We start from the raw sequence: 24,363 nt of genomic DNA on the forward strand, positions 1-24,363 counted from the left end.
GCCTGGTCAACCCCTGGCTGGGGCGGGTGGAGATGCCTTGGCCGCCCCTGCCTCGGGGTGGGACTTTGGTGGAGAAGATGCCGTCTCAGGCTGCAGTGCAAATGGCTCATTACCGGCCAAGGACGCCCCACTGCCTACACAACCGCCCCGCCCTCCTTCCCTCCTCCCCTGTGTGCAAGCACAAGCGGGCAGAGAAAGCATGAATCACAGCAGAGAAAGGGATATGAAGGACGTCTGGCGAGCCAGACAGATTTCTGTCATCCTGAAATATACATGCAATGATTGATCAAAGAGGAAACTTTTCACTTAGTAAGAAAACCTGGAGATTTCAGAAGTGTTTATTTCTCAGAAAGAATTAAAAGTGGCATCAGACTTTGAAAGAGGTGCACCGTGATGCACTTTGAAACTCTTCTGGCCACTTGACGCTGATTGTAATGAGTCACAAGCTCCAGAGTGATGAGGCACGGCTCGAGGATTGTGACTTGCAATGAAGTCTCCTCCAGCGTGGTCCTGATTTCTAAGCCTGCTCACCTGTAGCAGTTCCTGCTGGGCTGACCGTCCCAGATTCCTGCCTGCTGAGTCTTCAGACCACAGCCCGGCAGTTGTGTTACTCTTGGCTTGGTCAGGCTCATGCTCTGCTACAGTCAAGGCCAAAGACACCTCATTTGATCAGCACTAGGTCCTGGGCTTGGAGGACCTGGGCTCGGGGCCCAGGCATGGCCGGCAGGGCTGGGGAGGGTGGGAGAGCATAGAGCATAACCCCTCTCAGGGGTGGTCCGGCTCTCTTACGTGTCTCCAACCACAAGTGCAAGGGAAGAAGAGCTCTGCCACTTACTAGTGTAAGCTCGGGCTCGTGAACCTTCCCATGTTCCTGTTGTCCCATCTATAAAATCGGGATGTCCACAGTGTCTCCTTCCTCTTGTTGCAGGAACCTAGCAAGTTCATAATTGTTAAAAACCTCGGACAGGTCCCTGGAACATGGTACGTACTAAATTAGTGTTTGCTAAGTGAGATAAATGTGTGGACAAAAAGAAGCCAGCTCAACAGGGAGCAGCAGAGAACTTTAGAGAACGGCAGAAAGATGGAGCTGGGTCAGAAAAGAAACCAAGATGGCGCACCTGGTTGGACACCTGATTCTTCAGGAGGTAGAGTGTCCTGTGTTAGGAGAGGTGGAGTAGCTCCTGCAGCCTGCCTTCCCTTTGCAGGATAACAGAAGTCCTGCTCGCATACACCCGCTCCACGCCAGCAGGCATGGGATTCCAGTAGACCACAAGAGGTCTCGCTGCCTCTTTCTGCGACACTGATGCTTACCCCCGGACAATGGAGAAAGGGGGCCTCAAGCCATCTGCTAGGCCAGACGTTTTCCCGAGTCCACAAGCAGTCAAGGCTAGGACTCACCAAGGCTCCCAGGGACCCTGAGTAAGGGTGGAAGTGATGCTCTGAACTGCACCACAGGGGTGCCCTGATGTGAGGTGTCGGGCGCTGCCCCCGGAGCTGCTAAGGCATAGCTCACAAAGACTGCCTCAAGCCCGCCATAAGGCTTAAACTGTCAGGTATTTTGCATCCATAAAAATGCCTAGCCACTTTTTTTTATCATGCTCCTGATCTCAGCCCTGGCTAGGAGACCTTCCACCAACTCTTAGCAAAAGCCCAGATCTGATCTCCCTGTGCTATGCAGCTGCTTCCCACTATAGCTATTTTACATTTGGTAGTGTATATATGTCCAGCCCACTCTCACTTCGTCCCAGCTTAAAGTAATTATGCTCCAATAAAGATGTTAAAAAAAAAAAAGCTCAGGTCTGTCCTTCATCCTGGAACATCCTGGCATTCCAGGCTCTGGGGGTCTGGCCACCTTCCCAGCCCCTCCTTACAATTTGTCTTCTGCCCAAGGCACGGCTGTGTCTGCACCGGCCCCTGGCCTGCCATTCAAATCCCTGCCTTCAGCCTTTGCTGAGTGAGTCCTCTCTGCAGCCAGTGTCCCGCCCGTCTCCTGCAACTTACCCTTGGCCTAGATCAGTGACCCCTTCCTCCAACAGGTAACAGCTTCAGACGTCAGCAATCCACTCCTCCCCTCAATGACTCTGACCTTGGCCTGGGCACAGGCTCTACCTCGGCTTTGGGACATCATGAGTGCTGTTTCCTTGTGTGTTATTTAACCCTTCGTGCGTGTTGTGTTACTGTAGGTGTGGTCTCTGTGAACCAGCCTGAGTTGCATGGATCTATGAGATTTTTCTGTTGATGGATCTATGAGATTTTTCTGTTGCTCCACAACACTATGGGTAACTTGTGTTCACAGCCATAAGCGGGGTATTTGGTGATCAAGCAAATTCATGAACGTTTACACACCCTGACATCTCCAGTTATCGAAAGGTGGCGGCTAGTTTGCTGGCACCTGAAATGATGAAGGGGCGGAGGTTCCTTATCTCACTTCCCAAGCAGGCATCACGTACACAACTCAAGTACTCGGCCCTGTGAGCCTGTCACAGTCGGACAGTGTGACACAAAGACACGCTCCCTCCCCTCTGCCGCGCCAGCCACTTACCATGGTCCGGACTCCGTACTGCTTCTCCACCTTTTCCTTTAGCTGTTTGAAACAGGCTTCCATTCGCTCGTGAAATGGCCTCAGTGCTTCTGTGACTTTGTCTCCATGAATCCTGATCCCTTCGGCCAAAAATGGAATCTGAAAAACATGCAGGTTGACGTTCCTTACTTCTTGCTTAGTGGTCTAGGGAGAGAAATGCACACCAGACAGAAAGTGGCAACGTGCAGAATGCATCTGCTTTGGTTTCCCGGTCAAACCGGCTGATTAAATTCATCAGCAGGCAGGTTACTCCCCCAGACCAAAATGTGTAAATGACAAGCATTTGTGTTTTAAATCGGACACGTCTAGTGCGCTGTGCAGCACAGGGCTGCCCCGTTACTTTGCCTGGCTCACATTTGACCATCAACCCCAGAATAGACTTCTCCGTGCTTTCCACTTAAATTTGGGAAGGGCTGCGTTTTGGATTTGTTTAGCTATGACTTGATCTGTTAGCAAAGGGCCAAGTCACAGGACAAAGATTTTTTTCGCTAAGAATATTGCCTCTACAGGCAATTGAGAACCCTATTCCAAAGTGTAAAAACCTAATAATACGTGATCTATAGTCCTGAAGGATGTTCTTATTTGGAAAGGAAAACCAAATTTATTCTTCCTTAAAACTGAAAAGAATCATGTCTCTGCCAACACTGCTGTCACAAATATCCATGCCAAGACTTCACATCGGAGTGTGGAGACACAGCTGACCTTTAAAAGCGTCGTAGAGACATTTTTATTCCCCAGCCCCAGAGACCCTCCAGAGTCACAGCCGTTGGGGGTGGGTGTGAGAAAGCCTCCTTTCTTCCCCTGGCTTCTGCTTCCCCTGAGGCTCAGACTGGGAGGTAGATGCTCTTCAATGTAATCAAGCTAAGAGGTTTCCTCTTAATAATTTACAATTAAATCAAAATACTGATTAAAAACAGATTTTCTTAATATGACAGAACACCAATCTAAATGAGCAGATTTATTAGTAAGAAGGATAATAAGTACACAGTTGAATTTCATGTGAACAAATTCAAGAAATCTTATCAAGATGAATCAATGCATAAAATGTATTTGGCTGCCATTTACAGCACGCAGCTGGAGCCTCTTGCGGTGCTCCAGGAAAGGACGGAATAAGTGAGCGCTCCCCTGTGTTTACACCACCCAGCCTGCTCTCGAGCTGCCCTGGCACAAAGTGTGTTTGGCTGACAGTTGGGCTTATACCCAAGGTACACGCCAGGCATCCCTTTCCGAACAGCTATCACCAACAGGACAGCGTGCAGCTAAGGTTTCAAACCAGATGGGACGTTTTACTATCTCATACGAATTACTCTTGCAGATGGCAGCCTCCAGGGGCTAAGCTGCAGTTTGTTCAGGTTCAAGAGAAGAAAATGCTCACAGAAATCCTTTTGCTTCCTGGGGGTCGGCAAAGGCAGGATGCAGACAACTTTTGGTGGGATGGTAAATGTGTCGTGGCTATCTGGGCATGAAGACAAATGTCAGGGTGCTGTCTCAAGGTTAAAGCACAGCCACTCTAGATCCTGAAAGCATCTTGTAAAATGGCCCTCTCTCAAATGTATAAAAGTGTGGTCCCATCATTTCTGCATTTTTTTTTTTTGTTGGCTTGATAAAACTCTTAATCGGCCAGATTCTTGATATCAAAGAAGCTACTTGCTGGACTAAAGTTAAGACCCTTTGGTTCAGGTCTTGGGACTGAATGAACGGTGATCTGCCAGGTGAAATTTATGGGGTATGAAATGTATCCCCTCAACAGGTCCCTGACATTGGTCAGACATAACCTTCTACAAGAAGGGTGGGATCCGGCCCTTGTTCTATGTCTGCTCGGGGCTGAACTGAAACTATGAATAAAAAGATGCTCTGTGCAAACACTCCAACGTATGAGGTGCTTAGTACACAAACAGAAGCCATGGACTGAGGCCTCGAATGGTCTCTGGATTCCAACCAAGATGAGCGTCAAAATCTCTCAGGCAGATTCCTGAATCCCACCCCCAGAGCCCTGATTTGGTCTAGAGTGGATCCCAGGAGTCTGCACATCTAAAGAGTTTCCCAGAGCCCAGAGAGTGGGGAGGACTTCCCCAAAGTCACACCTCGAGTTGTTCAAAGAGAGCATGCAGCCTGCTCTCAAAAGACACCCTTCTAAATGGCGGTGCTATATATGAAGTCTGCTCCTGTGTGTCTCCTACATGGATTCATGGCCTGCCGGCGGCAAAGAACATTTGGAAGCACTGCTAAGTGTTCCAGGAGCACCACCACCGGCAACATCGGTACGACTGTCATCGGCTGGGGGTGATGAATGGGTTTGGTCTTTCATCTCTGTGCATTTCAAAAGAGAAATATGGGGCTTCCCTGGTGGCGCAGTGGTTAAGAATCCGCCTGCCAATGCAGGGGACACGGGTTCGAGCCCTGGTCCGGGAAGATCCCACATGCCGCGGAGCAACTAAGCCCATGCGCCGCAACTACTGAGCCCGCGTTCTGCAATTACTGAAGCCCACATGCCTAGAGCCCGTGCTCCGCAACAAGAGAAGCCACCGCAATGAGAAGCCCGTGCACCGCAACTAAGAGTAGCCCCCGCTCGCCGCAACTAGAGAAAGCCCACGTGCAGCAACAAAGACCCAACACAGCCAAAAATAATAAATAAAATAAATTTAAAAAAAAAAGAGAAATACGCACGCACCACAGTGGTTTCATATGAGTCTATATGGATTCATCTTTGGACACACAGCAGGGATGCCCAACAAGACAGCTGCGTGTGGGGAAAGATGGAGCTGTGCCTTTGAGGAAGGGGCTGGCGCTCACTGCTGAGCGCAGACCTAGAAGAGGCCCCAGGCAGCGTGCACCTGACCCCAGCTCCTGCCTGCAAGGGGATTAGCACCTTCTGTTTCAGCAACGGCAACAGCAGAGCCAGGAGCTGCCTGGGACTTAATAACCGACCTTCACAAATGATTTTAGGCATCAGTGATGGAAACTCTGCCAAGGAACCCTTGGGATTCCCTGGAGGAAAACCTCACTTTGCCCTGATGGAGTTTCAGGAAAAAAACCAAACCAAACAAATTAACACAGAACCAGAAGAAAGCATTCCGATAACCCCGAACTTCTTATTTTTAATGACCGCATGACTCAATTACTGATATTAAAAGATGGGTCTTCAAAACATTTGCAAATGAAAGCAAGGTCACAGGTAATGTTTTGAATATGTATTTTTCATCACTCTTTGATTTAATGAAGTGGCTAGAAAACAGATTTTTTTTCCCTGACTTTCCTGTGAGGTACTTTAAAATTCATCCTTTAATATACTTATTAGGGGTGATGACATAGTGCTGACATAAAGTTCTCTCTGGGGAGCAAATTATTTTCCTCTGTAGGGCTTGAAACTCTTAAAATCCAATTTTCTGTAAAAGCTTACAGGAAAAAAAAAAAAAATCAATAGAACTTTTGCAGACCAAACTAGTTTTTGTGTAGCAATGGTTTTATAGCCTTCAGTGGAGTTTTGAATTTTGTACCCTTGGTTTTTACAACATCTAAAATGGAATCATTCAGACCTTTAAATTCTCTCCCTCTTTTTTAGTAACAGAGGGAGACTGCCTACCTGAGGCTTACATCTTGTGCAAAGAAACCATCATGGCCAAAAAGTTCCCTTAAATTCAGCTCCCAGGGTGTCTTATCACAGAAGAATTCCAAGGCAAATTGATATCAAATGCCTACGGATTTGTGGCAAAGTCAAACCCATTAGGATGGCGGCTATAAAACAAACAAACAAAAGAAAACCAAAAAATAACAAATGTTGACGAGGATGAGGTGAAATTGGAACCATCGTGCATGATTATTGGTGGGAATGGAAAATAGTGCAGCTGCTGTGGAAAACAATATGGTGCTTCCTCAAAAAATTAAAAATAGACTTATATGATCCAACAATCCACTTCTGGGTATATACCCAAAAGAAGTGAAAGCAGGAAACAGAACAGATATTTGTACACCCACGTTCACTATAACATCATTTACAATAGCAAAAGTGGACGCAAGCCAAGTGTCCGTCAGCGAATGAACAGGTAAGTAAAAAGTGGTCTATACAGACAGTGGAATGCTATTCAGCCTTAAAAAGGAACGAAATTCTGACACATGTTACAACACAGATGAACCTTAAAAACATTATGCTAAGTGGAAAAAGCCCGTCACAAAAGGGCAATGTATGATTCCACTTACATGAGGTCCCTGGAATAATCAAATTCATAGAGACAGAAAGTAGGATGGTGCTTTCCAGGGGTGGGGAGGATGGAGAGTTATTGTTTACTGGGTACACAGTGGTTTTGCAAGATGAAAAAGTTCTGGAGATGGATGGTGGTGATGGTTGCACAACGATGGGAACATACTTCATGCCACCGGGCTGTGCACGTAAAAATGACTAAGGTGGTACATTTTATGTTACATAAATTTTATCACAGCAATATCCGTATATATTTTATAGATATAAAAGAAATACTTGTAATTAGGCTTGAAACCAAAACTCAGCCCCGCTCCACCCTAACAGGTCACACGGCCCATGTGCTGATGACGAAGCCAGGGCGGTGAGGCTCCAGGGGCACTGGTCACAGCCTGGGACCCCTGGGCTAGGCTGGGATGCCGCCCAGGCACAGGGAGACCCTGGCCTCTGCCTTCCTCAGCCCTCTTCCCTCAGCCTGGCGTGTGGGGTGTAGATAAGCAGCACCCTCCTTGCCTCCCACGTGAGAAAAGGAAGCTTAAAGAAGCAAGTTGCCCAAAGTCCAGAGCAAGTAGGCAGAGCTCCCACGGGAACTGGGTCTGGACGTCCCCTCCGCCTCCAGGCTCACGAAAGCTCCAGAAGCCCAGACACACGAACAGGGAACTTCCAATGGAGCCCAGGACACCCTCCAGAGCTTGCCCAGCCTTTCCAGACCGTGTCCCGCTAAGGAAAGACTCAGAAGGCCTCAGGAGTACAAGCAGAAAAGCCAAAGAATATGCAGAATTCCAGCTGCGGAGACAGAAACGCGGACCCCTTCCCCCGACCCTGACCACCGGCAGCGGGAACAGGAGGGTGGATGCTCGGCGGTTGCCCATCCCCGCCTCTCACGCCGATGGCATCGGCTCGAGCGCCCTCCCAGGACAGGCTGGGGCCACGGTCTCTAGGGCATCACCGTCTCCTGACCTTGCCCGTGATGTTCCGTCCTGTCGATACCAGACAAAGATTTTCCAGCAGGCACTGCACTGACCGAGGGGGGGAAACAGACCAGGCGCATTTGCAAGACAGCACTTTCCAGGTGTTCAGATGCACGACTACAGCCAGGGGCCGGGTTAATCACGGCAGCGGTGAGTGGGTTTACCCGGGACACACGCGGTCACAGGTGCTCTGGCTGAGGTCCGGGGTCCTCCGTGGCGGCTGGCAGGTGTGCCAAGGCGGCCCTGGTGGATCTGGTCCCAGACTCCACTTTCCCCGCCTCGGGCCCTGCAGCTGCCGCTGCACATTTACCTGCCATGCGATCAGGTCCTTGAGCTTCTCGATCTTTTCGTGGGCCTCCGGGTGCTCCTGCAGGTACCGCTCTGTAAAGAAGGCCTGGTGGAGACAGGGAGAGCCACTTAGTACACCAGCGCACGTTTCTGTACACCAGGCCTGGGGAGAGAGCTGTGTGTGAAACAGACGCACACCACGGCCATCACCCAGCTCATTCCCCCCAGGGTTGGACCCAACCCCAGCAAAACACCCAGTAAGGTCAGCACAACAAATGGACTTCGTTCACTCACTGTGGCGGCCCCGTCCATGGAGCCCAGCAAAGCCACAGCTGACCTGGGTCGCTCACTTCGCTGGGAGGCAGCTCCCCAGCTGCGCTCGTGCCCCTGACCCCCATCCCGGGTCCGCCCTACAGCTGAAGGCAGCTGGAACAGAGCGTCACCTCTCTGTCCAGGGCAGTTTCGCCTCACAGCCCGCTTTCAGGCAGAGCCCCTTCTGCTTCAGTTTGCACTTTGTCTAGACCAGGGGGCAGCAAACCTTTTCTGTGAAGGGCCTCAACTCTGCCACTGTTGTATCAGGAAAACAGCCACAGACACCAAGTAAAAGAATGGCCGTGGCCACGTCCCAAACTTGATTTACAAAATCAGGCGGCAGCTGTAGTGCAGACCCCTTGTCTAGAGCACATCCCATGATCTCCAGCTTCTGCCTGATCTTACTGAGATATTCTCCAGGGAGACCAGCTGGCTGTCCCCACTGCACCAGCCTCCCATCTATTTTAAATATTCTAAGTCTTTTGTCTTTCACTGAAACTGTATCTTTTGGCCTTTAATGATCCCAGGTCTCTGGACAGTCACGAGGGTCACTCTCTAGAGCTCCATTAGCACAGCCCAGTCGGGGGTGAAGATGAGGGGACAATGCCCAGGCCGGCCGGGCCTGGGGTGCGGTCTTGACCATCGGGAGCCCGCAGAGGCTGCCTCTGGGCAGCCCGGCCGGGGCTCGGTCACTGCGGAGCTCGCTCAGCGAGACCAGGGTGGTTTCCGGGTTTGGAGACAGGGTTTGGAGACAGTCCGCCCCAGGGCAGGGCTGGAAAGAGGAAGCTGGCGTGTCACGTGCCTTTTCGTAATTCGCGAAGCCCCCCATGACGGCGGGGTCCACGATGCCGTTCAGGAGCATGGAGAGGGGGTTGATGGGGAGGCCGGGGTCGTCCAGGTGCTGCTGCACCATGCTGTTTATCTTGTCGTTCGTCAGCTGCATGGTCTCGATGGCGTTCTCCAGGGGGCTGATCTCCACCTGCGCGGGGGGGAGGACGGAATGACATCGGGCCAGCTGCCGCGTCCCCTGTCCCGCCAGGGCCTCTGCTGATGCCTCTGGCTCCTCGCCAGAGGACACACACTTCCAAGTGGGGCAGGCTTCCTACTCTCCATGCACTTTTCTTCCCAGTGGCTTCTGGGGGCCAAGGTCCCTCGTCACCCAGCCAAGAGAAGCCGGGCATGTTAGGACCTTTATGTGTTTCCATATACCTGTCCCCACATGCAAATTCCAAAGGCACAACGCAAGGTCACCTAGACCTGGGGAATGTGTGTGCACTTGCACGTGTGTATGCGTGTGTGTGTGCACGCATGCGTGCGTATGTACACGTATGGTCATCCCAGGAAAACACAGCCCTGAGTGGCGCTTGAGCACCGTCTACGTGCTTCACAAAGCAGGCCTTTTAACTATGGCCTTGTTCGTTGCTTGTCTTAAGGAATTTTGAGCAATCTCTCCCTGTCCCTGAGGCAGGAGGTCTGGGCGCTTTGTCCCTGGACTTGCTTGGTTAGGGAAGCGGGGGAAGGGCAGAGGGGTCCTGCCGTGGTCTCCACAGGAGGCCACACGCCCTCCTAGGAAGGAAGAGCTCCCCCCGCCCGGTGGTCACCACTTCAATTGGACCTCACGGGCCTCCCTTGCAAACCCGCCACTGGTCAGCGGGACCGTCAGAGCAGGAGGCGGGGCGAGCCAGCAGGGGCCCACCTCGCCACCGCTCCTGCACCTCTGCCCACACCGCCAGGGCCCTTCTTTCTCTGTGGCCCCCTGCAGGGCCCGGCGAGGCCCCACCCCGCGCTCCTCTCTGGCTCAGCCCGCAGGTGCCAGGAGGGTGCGTCCGCATTTAAAACACCACCACCACCTTCCCACCAGGCCTGGCTCTAGCAGACCCTAGGCTGGGCCCTGGAGCCACGTCCAAGGGTGACCACAACACGTGATAATCTGATGCTCCCCTTCCCCAAGGGCAGGGGGACGGGTCCCCACCTGTGCCAGGGACCCTAGGGTGTCTTCAGCAAATGGCAAAGCAGAGCAGCCTGTTTTCTCCTTCTACAGCCCCTGGGGATTGTCTGAGAGGTAGGGGGGGGTGTCGGGGGTGCAGAGATGCTCAGAGAACGGAGAGATCCTAGACTGACACCCTCAGTCGCCACTGGCGAGCACCTGCTGGAGAGGTGACCGGACGGAGAGGAGGTAACACGCAAAGAGGTGGCCGACCGGGTGCTGGCCGCTGAGGGTGCCTCCTGCTTGCACGTGTACCCCAAACAACACGCACCCTGGGGCCTTTGTTTTCACCCCACACCTGGCTTTATCAGACCCTGGAATGCACCATCCCAGACACACAACTTCGCCAAATGTACCCTCCAGGGCAGAATTCCATTTTGACTGATGGCTAACCCCCTGCCGCTGATCCCGTTTACTGCAAGAAAGAGCTGCGTCCTAGCTTTATCAAACCAAGAGGGTCAGCTGCTGCCCTCACAGTGTCCCGTGCTGGTCTGTTCCAGCGATGGCGGGGCCAGGGGTGCGGACAGCAGGATTATTACAGCCCTGCCGTCCTGGGATTCTTCAGCCTCCAGCTTTCTTCGTTCACTAAAAAGGGCAAGCACAGCCCGTGGCAGAGCCACATCCTTACAGAAAATCAGGGCTCAGCCCTCGCCCCCTCGAGCTGTTAAGCCCCGTCCTCACGCATCTGGGCTTGCTCACGGAATCCCGGATTACAAACGGCTTACGGGAAGAGGCTCATTAGGAGGATAGGAGTGGTGCCTGTTTATGGAACGGTCTCCTGTCCTGTGGTCTCCCACATGTACATCACCAGCTCCAAATGGTGCCAGCGAAGGCTTGCATTTCTGCCAGCTGCCACGTCTCCTGAGCCTTCCAGAGGTCAGGGCCCGCCTGGGTGCTAGGGGGGGACAGAGTGGGGTCTCTGGGGACACAGGAAGTGGAGGCGCCCTCCGGGGGTGGGGAGGTGGGCACAGAGCCCTAGGGCTTCAGAGCAGGAGGAGGGGGCGCTGGAGATGGGGATGGGAGGCAGCTGACCACAGGCACGCTCAGGGAGAGGCCCAGAGCTCAACTGGCGTGGACGAAGGTCAGGAGTGGAAGCAAGGCTGGGAAGACAGGCGCCAGCCACGTCCTAGGGCAGAAGCAGGAGTTTCCAAGGGGACTCATGGTAAACTGAACAGTGGGCACCACCCCTCTGGTTAAGATCCTGCCAGGTGAAAACCAAAGGCATTGAGACACATGACAAAGCACACATATTCCAATCAGACCTTGTTATACTGGCAATGGTCACGCTGCTGCTGCTATACCTTCAGTAAGAACCTTCTGCCCAACTCTGGCTCCTGTGATTGGAACTGTCCGATAGCTCAGCACCAAGGCAAAGTTTAGCTAATGAGATGCGGGTCATTATTTCTTTAAAAAGTGCGGGTGAGGGGTATATTCTCAAGCTCTTTTTACTTGAAAACGAGCAAGTACTATTAATCAAGTTGTTTCTCATGTAAATGGCAATAAAACCATCAGGAAGAAAGATCTTAAAAAGCATATGTAAATTGGAATTTGTCAAACTTTTCATTTCGGTAACAGAAAGAACTGTCAAAACAGCACAGTGAAGACTAGATTTAAATATTTTGTAAGAAGAAATGAAATCTTAGTTCTGGTTTCTTTCTACGCTAGAGGAGGTTGTGATTACACGGCATTTCCACCGCAGTACCCCTGGACGGGGAGAGGGATTCTGGGTTAAGCCTGATGTGGGGTCCGAAGCATGCCTGCCGGCCACGGTGACCAGGTGACATGCCCGGGGAAGAGGCCATGTCAGACCTCAGACCGTAGAAGAGGGGGTGATGGGCAGTTCCTCCTGCGGGGTGTGCTTACCATGAAAACAGATTTGACCTCAAACCACCTTAAAATGCCAGGCAATTTATACGCAGTCGTGTATATGGTCCTTTCGATCCACATATTCTGCAAAGGGAACACACACAGGACACTTGTTAGGAGAAGGATGTTGCAGGTAGATGACAGCTTCTGTCCTCACGGGGATGTGCAAAGGTCTGGGAGGCAAGGTCACCAGCCGCCCGGGCAACACCTCACAGGCCATGCTCTGCTGAATTGCTAGACTGTTACACAGGACACCGTGGCCCCCTGTTCCCTGGCCAATGGTGCCCGTTTCCCTAGCATTTGGCCAAGAAAATACAATTGAAGGGGAGAATTATATACGTCCACACGAGGGAGGTTCCCTCTGAGCAAACAGATTTTTGGAAAGGCTCCAATGAGCTTTACGTTAGCCTTACTTAGCGTTCAAAAGAAACCTGAAGATGAAAATCCATTGAGGAAGACTGGGGTTCATAAAAGTGACCTCTCAACATTCTAATAAAATCAGTCAGTACTTTAATGATGAATTTTTTTCTTTTTTTGGCCTAACATATATATTTACATCAGAAAATGAAGATATGGAAATAGAAGGCAGAAAAATCACTCAGTACCTAAAGATGACAACCTGACCTTTCACTATCTGGGGTTCAAGGCTTCTTACTAAGCATTAACAAGTGTGTATATGTGTATTTTCAATGAAAATGTATTCTTCCTAAGATGGTACAGTACATATTGCGGGAAGTTGTTTAAAGCCAATAAATGTAACTCCACCCCTCTTTAATGGTTGCACAGAACTCCGCTGCAGGGGTGAACCGTAACCCTTTCATCCCACCCCCTACTGCGGGATGTCTAGCTGGTAGCAGCCTTTGCCTGGTAAACCTCCCAGTAACAGAGAATCACTGAGCAGTCTGAGTCTGTCCACAGTGATCCAAGTATAAAAAGATGGCGTAGTGGATTGTCAACATTTCCAGAAAACCGGCTGGAATTTAGAAAGCGTTTTCTCCAAACCTCAGATTCCAGGCTGGGAGAGGGGAAGGACCTGGCTGAGGCCCCAGGGACACAGGCCAAGGCTCCTGCCGCCCCCAGGGGCTGCTGGCTCAGGCACCGGCCTGGAAACTGCAGGCTGCACTGCTCCCCACCAATTCCAGCATCCCTGGAGGCGGGCGGGGGGGGGCCTTCGGGTTCCACGTTGACCCTGTCTCTGGCTCCCTCCTCCTTGCCGGCTCTGGGTTTCAGAACTCCATGCGTGGCCAGGTTTGGAGGCACCAAGCTGCTCTGAGCTCCTGGGCTGGCCTGGCAGGGCAGCTTTCCCAGCACCCAGGCCCTGGGAGCCAGGCTCCCTGCAGCAGGCCCCAGCCCGGCCTCCCATTACCACCCAACCCCCTGCGCTTATCTGGAAGCCTGGGGCTTTGTCAAGCATGTGAAGGACTAAATCCCGTGGCTTCTGAAAGCCTCATCTGTGTGTGAGAACCTAACGGGGCTATTAGGGGATTTCTGGGCCATTTAGAAACAGCCCAGCCTCTAAGGTTTAGCGCAGCTCCGGCGTCAGGAGCCGTGCTTATTCTTAGCTCTGCCTCAAATGGCTGCGCAACTGTCGGCAATTTGCTCGACCTCCTTGTGTCTCTTCCTTCACAGTATAAGAACCTACATCGCCGCGAGACGTGAGAGGCCTGAGGGAAATTCAAGAACTGCCCATACACCCTGCAGCCAGGGTGCTACATAAATGACAGAGTGATTGCTGTGATGACCAGAGCAGAGACGGCTCCGAAAGCCCAGCGCCGGTGTGGGTGTCTAGGTGAGGACTTGCCTCTCTCACCACTGCAGACGGTGCCACGGTGCAACCAGTCACCAAACAGGTTCAGGATGCCACACTAACCAAGAAGTAGGGTTTTGGTTTTGAAAGAGCCAGCGATGAAACTGGGGACAGCCTTAGAATTTCCCGACTCCAAGATCCCAGTTGACACACAGGAAACTGGGCTCGGGAAGGGCAGGGCCTTTCAGGGGCTGTGACTGGAGACTCACAGACATCACCCTGGGGATCAAAAGATTATAGGAAACAGGGCTTCGAAGGGAGGGTGGGTGGAAGGCAGCTTTGCTGAAAGTGCTCTGGGCTTCCCTTTGGGCCAGCAGCATGGTGCTAATTCAACTTTGACCCCCTGCACCCCCAGAGACCTGCAGACAAGGTCCCCGCCAGGGGTCCTTGGGGCTAATGCCACCTTGAAATATGGGCCTATCTAGGGATTTCCAGAGGAGGTTTTTCAGGGCAGGAGGAGAGAGAAACGTTAACATTAAAAATAAATAAATAAATAAATAAAACTATGCTTTCAACATACAGTTTTGAGGGCATTAGCCCACTGTGGCCCCCTTTGCCTGGTAAAGCAATAAAGCTATTCTTTTCTACTTCAAAAAAATAAATTAATTCATTAATTAAAAAATAAAAAAGCCATGCTTTATTTCATGCCTTTCCGAAATGGAATCCACTAAACCAGTTGTATGTATATTTTTTAAAAGGTTGCAAGAATCTGTGTCAACATTTCTATGACTCTAATGCGGTGCCTTCAACAAGGCACAGACGTTTAGCAAGGTGCGGAAACATTTGTGATTCACTGTCACAACCGGGGAGGCTCTAGCTGGCACCTAGTGGGTAGAGGTCCGGAATGCTGCTCAACATCCAACGAGGCCTGTTATTCAGCTGTGCCCGCGGGGACCCTGTTCCGGCGTACTGTGCCACAGTGAAGTTCAGGTGTGGGCACCGGAGAGTGAGCCCAACTCACCTCCTGACTGCTTGTCCCCTGCAGAGAGCCATGTAAGCACTTGGCACCTCCGAGGGCTTATTTATAACTGAGACACCAGCACCTGCTCCAGGACCCGGGGGGCAGAGGAAGACTCAGATACACGCAGGAGGGAAGCAAGTGTGCTCCGAGCACGGAAACACTCTCAAAGCACTAGTTACCTTCTTACAGTATCACAAGCACCTTAGTGATACTGTTTGTGAAATGGTCTTCATTTCACTAAATTTGAATGGGTGATATGCTAGGATCTCTGCACATAACACACAAAGGCATTCAATCCTGCACTGCGGGAGCCTTTGAGAACACACTTTTCCATGCGCAGTTTTGTTAGTGGTGACATGAGTTTGGGGGTGGTTTTTTTTTTTTTACCGCAAATTCGTTGTCTGGGTTTTTCTCTCCCTTGCGGATCGGACGAGAATATTCAAATCGCTGGACCTCGTTTACTCTGTAAAAACTGTACAGAGATAGAGAAATCATTAGACATTTAACCAGAAAAGCAGCCGATTTGCTTTTAGACACAGGATCCGGTCTCCCTATAGGTCACTGCATCCCTTAAAACATCTCCAGCCTTGACCTGGAGCGATAGCTGGGCTTTCTTTCCCCGCCAGCCTCAGAAGAGAGACGTTGGCAGGTGGAAAAATTACCTTGAATTTTTGCCTCTTCCCTGTCCCTGACAACGCTCAAGGGAGAAGAGATGCTGAGTAAGAGTGAAACCGGCAAAAACAGAAAAGGTGAAGCAAAGGAGAGGGGAAAAAGGCCTTCATTCTCCATTTATGCGTTTATTATTTAAAATTTGAATTCATAATTCAACAATTAATTTATTAAATAGTTTAATCTAATAAGTTATTAAAAATTTAAAAATATGTCTTATTTTTTAAAAGGTCTTGCATACTTTAACTTCAGATCTACAAAAGGCAGATTTGGCAACCACCAAGGGTGGCATATATAAGATGGAGACTGTACCCTCCTCCCCTGGGGAGGGGGTGGGTTTCACGCATATCCCAGAGGCAGGCTGGGAGGCTCACTCACCCCCCTGCACTGAAACACAGGTGGGCACCCCACATCAAAGGGAAATATCTGAGCATACACTACAGTTCACTAGTGCTTAATGCCTCTCTGAGAAAAAAATGTTGCAAAACTTAACATCTAAGCCTTATGAAAGCGATCATCCATCAATAAACCAAGTCCTGGTTTATTTCCCATGTTTGCTGATGAAAGGTTAAAGAAATGGTAGTGAATTCTGCAGAAGAACCCAATCCACCAAACTTCAGGATATAAAATAAGCAGAATCTGAGCATTATTAGGCCATCAAAGAGGTTAGTTGTTTTTCACCAGTACATGGATCAAATAGAAAAGAAAATTCTTCATATCAAAGAGACATCTAGTGTAGGTGTTTCTACACCACTGCTAAGTCAGGGGCAATTCAATGTAGATGAATAAAATCTCACTCAGATTTGGACAGTTGGCCTGTGAGTTTTAAAATCCACCTCCAAATCCCATATTACGTAATCACCCTGTTGTAGGGGTGAAGGCTTCTTCTCATCCCCCACCTGGTTCTCCATCACGAGCACATGTCTGAATCCCTATTCCTGCCTTCTGGGATGCAAATACTCAGGCCACACCACAGGCACATAGACTCATATCTGTGGGGTGAGGGGCAGGGCCTGAGCCCTGGAGAAAAGGTCTACAGGGGGTCTCTCACCTGGTGGCTCAAAAGGAGCCCAGAGTACCCCTTCCTCCCCCTGACTTTCCCTGTCTCCCAATCTCGGATATAAGGAACAGCCTTGCACCCTCCCGGCCACACTTGTTCACATCTTCCTTCCCCCTTCTTTGATGCTGAACGTGATTAGCTTCCCTTGCTTTTCGAAGTAAACAGAAAGAGCATCTGAAAAGTTAATCAAAGGCTGACATCCACCCTCTGAGACGTGAAATTATGAAGCGATCTGAGTACGCCTCTCACCACCCTCATGTTGGGTAAGGAAAATGTTACCTTACAATCTGCTCTGACACGGGCCTGTGAAATTTAGGGGGCAAATCGAGTTTGGGCTTTACTGTGAAGCACTGAATATCTGAAGGTCAAAGGGGTTAAGGACCAAAAGGCAGAGTGGTCATCAGCCAGGAGCAAGGTCCCACGTACACCCAACCATCCAACCAAACGACATCGCCATCATTTTATATCCGACATGGTTGTCTGAAAGGATACACTGGCCAGCAGAGTTTTTAATATCGTCGCCTGGTGGAGATGTTGTCTTCATTTTCTCAGCATTTGGAAACTGAGTTAATAGCCGAGCTTCAAAATCTTCCCTGCGTTCATACTCCTTCCCTCGGTAAATGAAAACTTTCCCCTGGAAACAATGACATTCATTAAATAACACCCCAGGGGAAGGGCCAGGAAAAGTTCACACATAAAGGCATTGGTCTTCAAAATGGGCTTGACAGTTTTTTTTTAAATGTCACTGAATTGAAGAACAGCTTGTAATTGCGGTGATCTTACTAATCAAGAACACAGGAAGAGAAGCCAGGTAAGTTAATACTGTTTAAGAAGCACTAAAGATGATGTTCCTGAAGTCTGGTAGTACATTTCAGTCTTAAGAGTAGCAATCAATTTACAAAACCATGAGAAACCAAGTGAGTGATTGAAGCCCACACACTAGTGGGCATGAAATGGTCAGACAGGGTAAAGGCACCAAGGCAAGTGGAGGAGAATGGTGTCCGTATCGTCTCCCCCCGCACCCCAGGTAGGCCCTAATTAAATAGTTTCCATCCTGCCAGAAAAATTCAAGGGAGAGATAGCCTCATCCACCAGAGGGCAGACAGCAGAAGCAAGAAGAACTACAATCCTGCAGCCTGTGGAACAAAAACCACATTCACAGAAAGACAGATAAGATGAAAAGGCAGAGGGCTATGTACCAGATGAAGGAACAAGATAAAACCAGAAAAACAACTAAATGAAGTGGAGATAGGCAACCTTCCAGAAAAAGATTTCAGAATAATGATAGTGAAGATGATCCAGGACCTCGGAATAAGAATGGAGGCAAAGATTGAGAAGATGCAAGAAATGATTAACAAAGACCTAGAAGAATTAAAGAACAAACAAATAAGAGATGGACAATACAATAACTGAAATGAAAAATACACTAGAAGGAATCAATAGCAGAATAACTGAGGCAGAAGAACGGATAAATGACCTGGAAGACAGAATGGTGGAATTCACTGCTGCGGAACAGAATAAAGAAAAAAGAATGAAAAGAAATGCAGACACCCTAAGAGACCTCTGGGACAACATTAAACGCAACAACATTCACATTATAGGGGTCCCAGAAGGAGAAGAGAGAGAGAGAAAGGACCCGAGAAAATATTTGAAGAGATTATAGTCAAAAACTTCCCTAACATGGAAAGGAAATAGCCACCCAAGTCCAGGAAGCGCAGAGAGTCCCAGGCAGGATAAACCCAAGGAGAAACATGCTGAGACACATAGTAATCAAATTGGCAAAAATTAAAGACAAAGAAAAATTATTGAAAGCAGCAAGGGAAAAACAACAAATAACATACAAGGGAACTCCCATAATGTTAACAGCTGATTTCTCAGCAGAAACTCTACAAGCCAGAAGGGAGTGGCATGATATACTTAAAGCGATGAAAGGGAAGAACCTACAACCAAGATAACTCTACCTGGCAAGGATCTCCTTCAGATTCGATGGAGAAATCAAAAGCTTTACAGACAAGCAAAAGCTAAGAGAATTCAGCACCACTAAACCAGCTCTACAACAAATGCTAAAGGAACTTCTCTAAGTGGGAAACACAAGAGAAGAAAAGGACCTACAAAAACAAACCCAAAACAATTAAGAAAATGGTAACAGGAACATACATATTGATAATTACCTTAAACGTGAATGGATTAAATGCTCCAACCAAAAGACACAGGCTTGCTGAATGGATACAAAAACAAGACCCATATATATGCTGTCTACAAGAGACCCACTTCAGACCTAGGGACACATACAGACTGATAGTGAGGGGATGGAAAAAGATACTCCATGCAAATGGAAATCAAAAGAAAGCTGGAGTATTAATACTCATATCAGATAAAATAGACTTTAAAATAAAGAATGTTACAAGAGACAAGGAAGGACATTACATAATGATCAAGTGATCAATCCAAGAAGAAGATATAACAATTATAAATATATATGTGCTGAACATAGGAGCACCTAAATACATAAGGCAACTGCTAACAGCTATAAAAGAGGAAATCGACAGTAACACAATAATAGTGGGGGACTTTAACACCTCACTTACACCAATGGACAGATCATCCAAACAGAAAATTAATAAGGAAACACAAGCTTTAAATGACACAATAGACCAGATATATTTAATTGATATTTATAGGACATTCCATCCAAAAACAGCAGATTACACTTTCTTCTTAAGTGTGCATGGAATATTCTCCAGGACAGATCACATCTTGGGTCACAAATCAAGCCTCAGTAAATTTAAGAAAATTGAAATCATATCAAGCATCTTTTCTGACCACAACGCTATGAGATTAGAAATGAATTACAGGGAAAAAAACGTAAAAAACATGAACACCTGGAGGCTAAACAATACGTTACTAAATAACCAAGAGATCACTGAAGAAATCAAAGAGGAAATCAGAAAACACCTAGAGACAAATGACAATGAAAACACAATGATCCAAAACCTATGGGATGCAGCAAAAGCAGTGCTAAGAGGGAAGTTTATAGCTATACAAGCCTACCTCAAGAAACAAGAAAAATCTCAAATAAACAATCTAACCTTACACCTAAAGGAACTAGAGAAAGAAGAACAAACAAAAACCCAAAGTTAGCAGAAGGAAAGAAATCATAAAGATCAGAGCAGAAATAAATGAAATAGAAACAAAGAAAACAATAGCAAAGATTAATAAAACTAAAAGCAGGTTCTTTGAGAAGATAAACAAAATTGATAAACCATTAGCCAGACTCATCAAGAAAAAGAGGGAGAGGACTCAAGTCAATAAAATTAGAAATGAAAAAGAAGAAGTTACAACAGACACTGCAGAAATACAAAGCATCCTAAGAGACTACTACAAGCAACTCTATGCCAATAAAATGGACAATCTGGAAGAGATGGACAAACTCTTAGAAAGGTATAACCTTCCAAGACTGAACCAGGAAGAAATAGAAAATATGAACAGACCAATAATCACAAGCAATGAAATTGAAACTGTGATTAAACATCTTCCAACAAACAAAAGTCCAGGACCAGATGGCTTCACAGGTAAATTCTATCAAACATTTAGAGAAGAGCTAACACCCATCCTTCTCAAACTCTTCCAAAAAATTGCAGAGGAAGGAACACTCCCAAACTCATTCTATGAGGCCACTATCACCCTGACACCAAAACCAGACAAAGGTACTACAAAAAAAGAAAATTACAGACCAATATCACTGATGAATATAGATGCAAAAATCCTCAACAAAATACTAGCAAACAGAATCCAACAACACATTAAAAGGATGATACACCATGATCAAATGGGATTTATCCCAGGGAGGCAAGGATTCTTCAATATATGCAAATCAATCATTGTGATACACCATATTAACAAACTGAAGAATAAAAACCATATGATCATGTCAATAGATGCAGAAAAAGCTTCTGACAAAATTCAACACCCATTTATGATAAAAACTCTCCAGAAAGTGGGCATAGAGGGAACCTACCTCAACATAATAAAGGCCATATATGACAAACCCACAGCAAACATCATTCTCAATGGTGAAAAACTGAAAGCATTTCCTCTAAGATCAAGAACAAGACGAGGATGTCCACTCTCACCACTATTATTCAACATAGTTTTGGAAGGTCTAGCCGCAGCAATCAGAGAAGAAAAAGAAATAAAAGGAATACAAACTGGAAAAGAAGAAGAAAACTGTCACTGTTTGCAGATGACATGATACTATACATAGAGAATCCTAAAAATGCCACCAGAAAACTACTAGAGCTAATCAATGAATTTGGTAAAGTTGCAGGATACAAGATTAAGGCACAGAAATCTCTTGCATTCCTATACACTAATGATGAAAAATCTGAAAGAGAAATTAAGGAAACACTCCCATTTACCATTGCAACAAAAAGAATAAAATACATAGGAATAAACCTACCTAAGGAGACAAAAGACCTGTATGCAGAAAACTATAAGACACTGATGAAAGAAATGAAAGATGATACCAACAGATGGAGAGATATACCATGTTCTTGGATTGGAAGAATCAATATTGTGAAAATGACTATACTACCCAAAGCAATCTACAGATCCAATGCAATCGCTATCAAAAGACCAATGGCATTTTTTACAGAACTATAACAAAAATCTTAAAATTTGTATGGAGACACAAAAGACCCAGAATAGTCAAGGCAGTCTTGAGGGAAAAAAGCGGAGCTGGAGGAATCAGACTCCCTGACTTCAGACTATACTACAAATCTACAGTAATCAAGACAATATGGTACTGGCACAAAAACAGAAATATAGATCAATGGAACAAGATAGAAAGCCCAGAGATAAACCCACATACCTACAGTCAACTAATCTATGACAAAGGAGGCAAGGATATACAATGGAGAAAAGACAGTCTCTTCAATAAGTGGTGCTGGGAAAACTGGACAGCTACATGTAAAAGAATGAAATTAGAACACTCCCTAACACCATACACAAAAATGAACTCAAAATGGATTTGAGACCTAAATGTAAGACCGGACACTATAAAACTCTTAGAGGAAAACATAGGAAGAACATTCTTTGACATAAATCACAGCGAGATCTTTTTTGATCCACCTCCTAGAGTAATGGAAATAAAAACAAAAATAAACAAATGGGACCTAATGAAACTTAAAAGCTTTTGCACAGCAAAGGAAACCATAAACAAGACGAAAAGACAACGCTCAGAATGGAAGAAAATATATGCAAACGAATCAACGGACAAAGGATTAATCTCCAAAATATATAAACAGCTCATGCAGCTCAATATTAGAAAAACAAACAACCCAATCCAAAAATGGGCAGAAGACCTAAATAGACATTTCTCCAAAGAAGACATACAGATGGCCAAGAAGCACATGAAAACTGCTCAACATTACTAATTATTAGAGAAATGCAAATCAAAACTACAATGAGGTATCACCTCACACCAGTTAGAATGGGCATCGTCAGAAAATCTACAAACAGCAAATGCTGGAGAGGGTGTGGAGAAAAGGGAACCTCTTGCACTGTTGGTGGGAATGTAAATTGATACAGCCACTATGGAGAACAGTATGGACGTTCCTTAAAAAACTAAACATAGAACTACCATATGACCCAGCAATCCCACTACTGGGCATATACCCAGAGAAAACCATAATTCAAAAAGACACATGCACCCCAATGTTCATTGCAGCACTATTTACAATAGGCAGGTCATGGAAGCAACCTAAATGCCCATCGACAGACGAATGTATAAAGAAGATGTGGTAGATATATACAATGGAATATTACTCAGCCATAAAAAGGAACGAAATTGGGTCATTTGTAGAGACGTGGATGGATCTAGAGACTGTCATACAGAGTGAAGTAAGTCAGAAAGAGAAAAACAAATATCGTATATTAACGCATATATGTGGACCCTAGAAAAATGGTACAGATGAACCAGTTTGCAGGGCAGAAAGTGAGACACAGATGTAGAGAACAAACATGTGGACACCAAGGGGGGAAAGTGGCAGGGGTGGTGGTGGTGGGATGAATTGGGAGATTGGGATTGACATGTATACACTAATATGTATGAAATGGATAACTAATAAGAACCTGCTGTATAAAAAAATAAATAAAATAAAATTCAAAAATTCAAAACAAATTTTAAAAAAAAATTCAAGAGAGCATGAGATTAAGGTGGGGCCTCAGAGCCTGAGCACGACTTTCCAAGCTGGCTCCTATAGGTCACAGCCAAGAGATGAGCAGAACCGGAGCGAAGAGGGTCCAGACCAAAGCAGAGGGACCCCAGGCTCTTGGCCTCCCCTGGTGCTGAGAGGGCGGAGGTGGTGGCCGGACTCCCCCCGTGGAACGTTTGGAGTTGTCGTGTGCACAACGAGCCATCAACGGATGACAGGGTAGGGCATACAGAGTGCTCCTCCTGAAGGCTGGAGTCTGTCCCTCTCAAATGCCACTTCGTCACCTCCACAAAGTCTGGAGAGTCCACCTGGGGGTTGTTTTGGGTGGTGGGGCTGGGCGACCTCGAGGGAGGGTGATAAGTAGGTAAGCATTCCTCTCTACTCAGGCTGTCTCGTTGAGACCTGTCTCGTGACACGGTCACTCTGTAAATATGTGTGTCAGGAACGTTCTGATTCCAAGATGGAACTGGTCTCCATACCTTCAGAGATTCAACAAGTGTGTTCTGAGTGGCAGCTGAATCACAGAAAGGTGTCAGTGGGTAGTGTGATGCGGCAGCTGGTTCTCGAAGCCCTCCACCTCCCCCCACCCATCTTCTTGCCCCATCTCAGGGCTGTCTCAACATCAATGAAAACTGCCACAAGGTTTTCCTTGTTGCAATGAGCAGAACCCACAGAACCCGAGGAACAGGAGGCTGGGGGCTCGTGCTTCTCCTCCTTGGACTTGGCTGCTGTTTCATCAGGGACCCTGGGCAAGAGGGTCCGGGCCAGCCGGTCATGAGTTGGGGCAGCCCTGTTATCTGCCCTGACCCTGGACGGATGCCAGCGTGCAGGAGGGGGAGGGGGGGAGAGGGGGGGAGAGGGGGAGGAGGAAAGGGAGGGGGCAGGGGAAGGATGGGGAGAGGGAAGAGGAGGAGAAGGGGGAGGAGGAGGAGGAAGGGGAAGAGAAGACACACAAACAGATGCATCCTAGAGACTCAGCTCAAAGCCAAATTAAAATTTGTCTAATTAATGAATTTTCACAAAAACAGAGCCCCTGTGGCATTCCATTTATCCCCTTCCCTAGTCCAAAGTTATTCTGAGTTCTTGTAAATCACTAAAGAAGGAACAATTTAAAAATTGAATATGTTTTTTTCACTTTGTGCTTAGGTATGTCTTAAAGTACCCATTACAGCAGAAAAATGTGCTCTTTCTTTAAAAAAATAATCTGAAGCAGAAACCAAAGTAATATGTAGTCTTAATTAGAAATATAAATACACACTATGGGCATCTTTTAGGGCTATAAAAAGCCAAACATTTCAGAAATTCAGGGTGATTTAATGTATAACAGGCTACTACGAAACTAGCATGCATTTATTATACTTTACACTAGAAGGAAGACATAATAATAAAAATGTATATAAAGCCTTTAACAGAAAAACACTAGTGAGTTATAGATGAACACACTAATAACA

The 24,363-nt window shown here is 47.4% G+C and overlaps 1 protein-coding gene across 2 annotated transcripts in view; it reads right to left on the bottom strand.

Moving 5' to 3' along the window:
• DOCK1 (dedicator of cytokinesis 1) overlaps window positions 1–24,363 on the bottom strand; it is a 534,315-nt gene that overhangs the window by 21,405 nt on the left and 488,547 nt on the right. For both annotated transcript variants that reach the window (XM_082423165.1, XM_082423166.1), the window contains exons 41-47: window positions 17,190–17,331; window positions 16,977–17,055; window positions 15,356–15,440; window positions 12,198–12,284; window positions 9,150–9,326; window positions 8,058–8,141; window positions 2,543–2,680 (exon numbers count right to left, since the gene is read on the bottom strand). In XM_082423165.1, the coding sequence (XP_082279291.1) occupies window positions 2,543–2,680; window positions 8,058–8,141; window positions 9,150–9,326; window positions 12,198–12,284; window positions 15,356–15,440; window positions 16,977–17,055; window positions 17,190–17,331 (792 nt within the window). The remainder of the gene's footprint in view (window positions 1–2,542; window positions 2,681–8,057; window positions 8,142–9,149; window positions 9,327–12,197; window positions 12,285–15,355; window positions 15,441–16,976; window positions 17,056–17,189; window positions 17,332–24,363) is intronic.

Source organism: Balaenoptera physalus (genome assembly GCF_965194825.1).
Source record: "Balaenoptera physalus genome assembly, chromosome: 14".
Taxonomy (NCBI): Eukaryota; Metazoa; Chordata; class Mammalia; order Artiodactyla; family Balaenopteridae; genus Balaenoptera; species Balaenoptera physalus.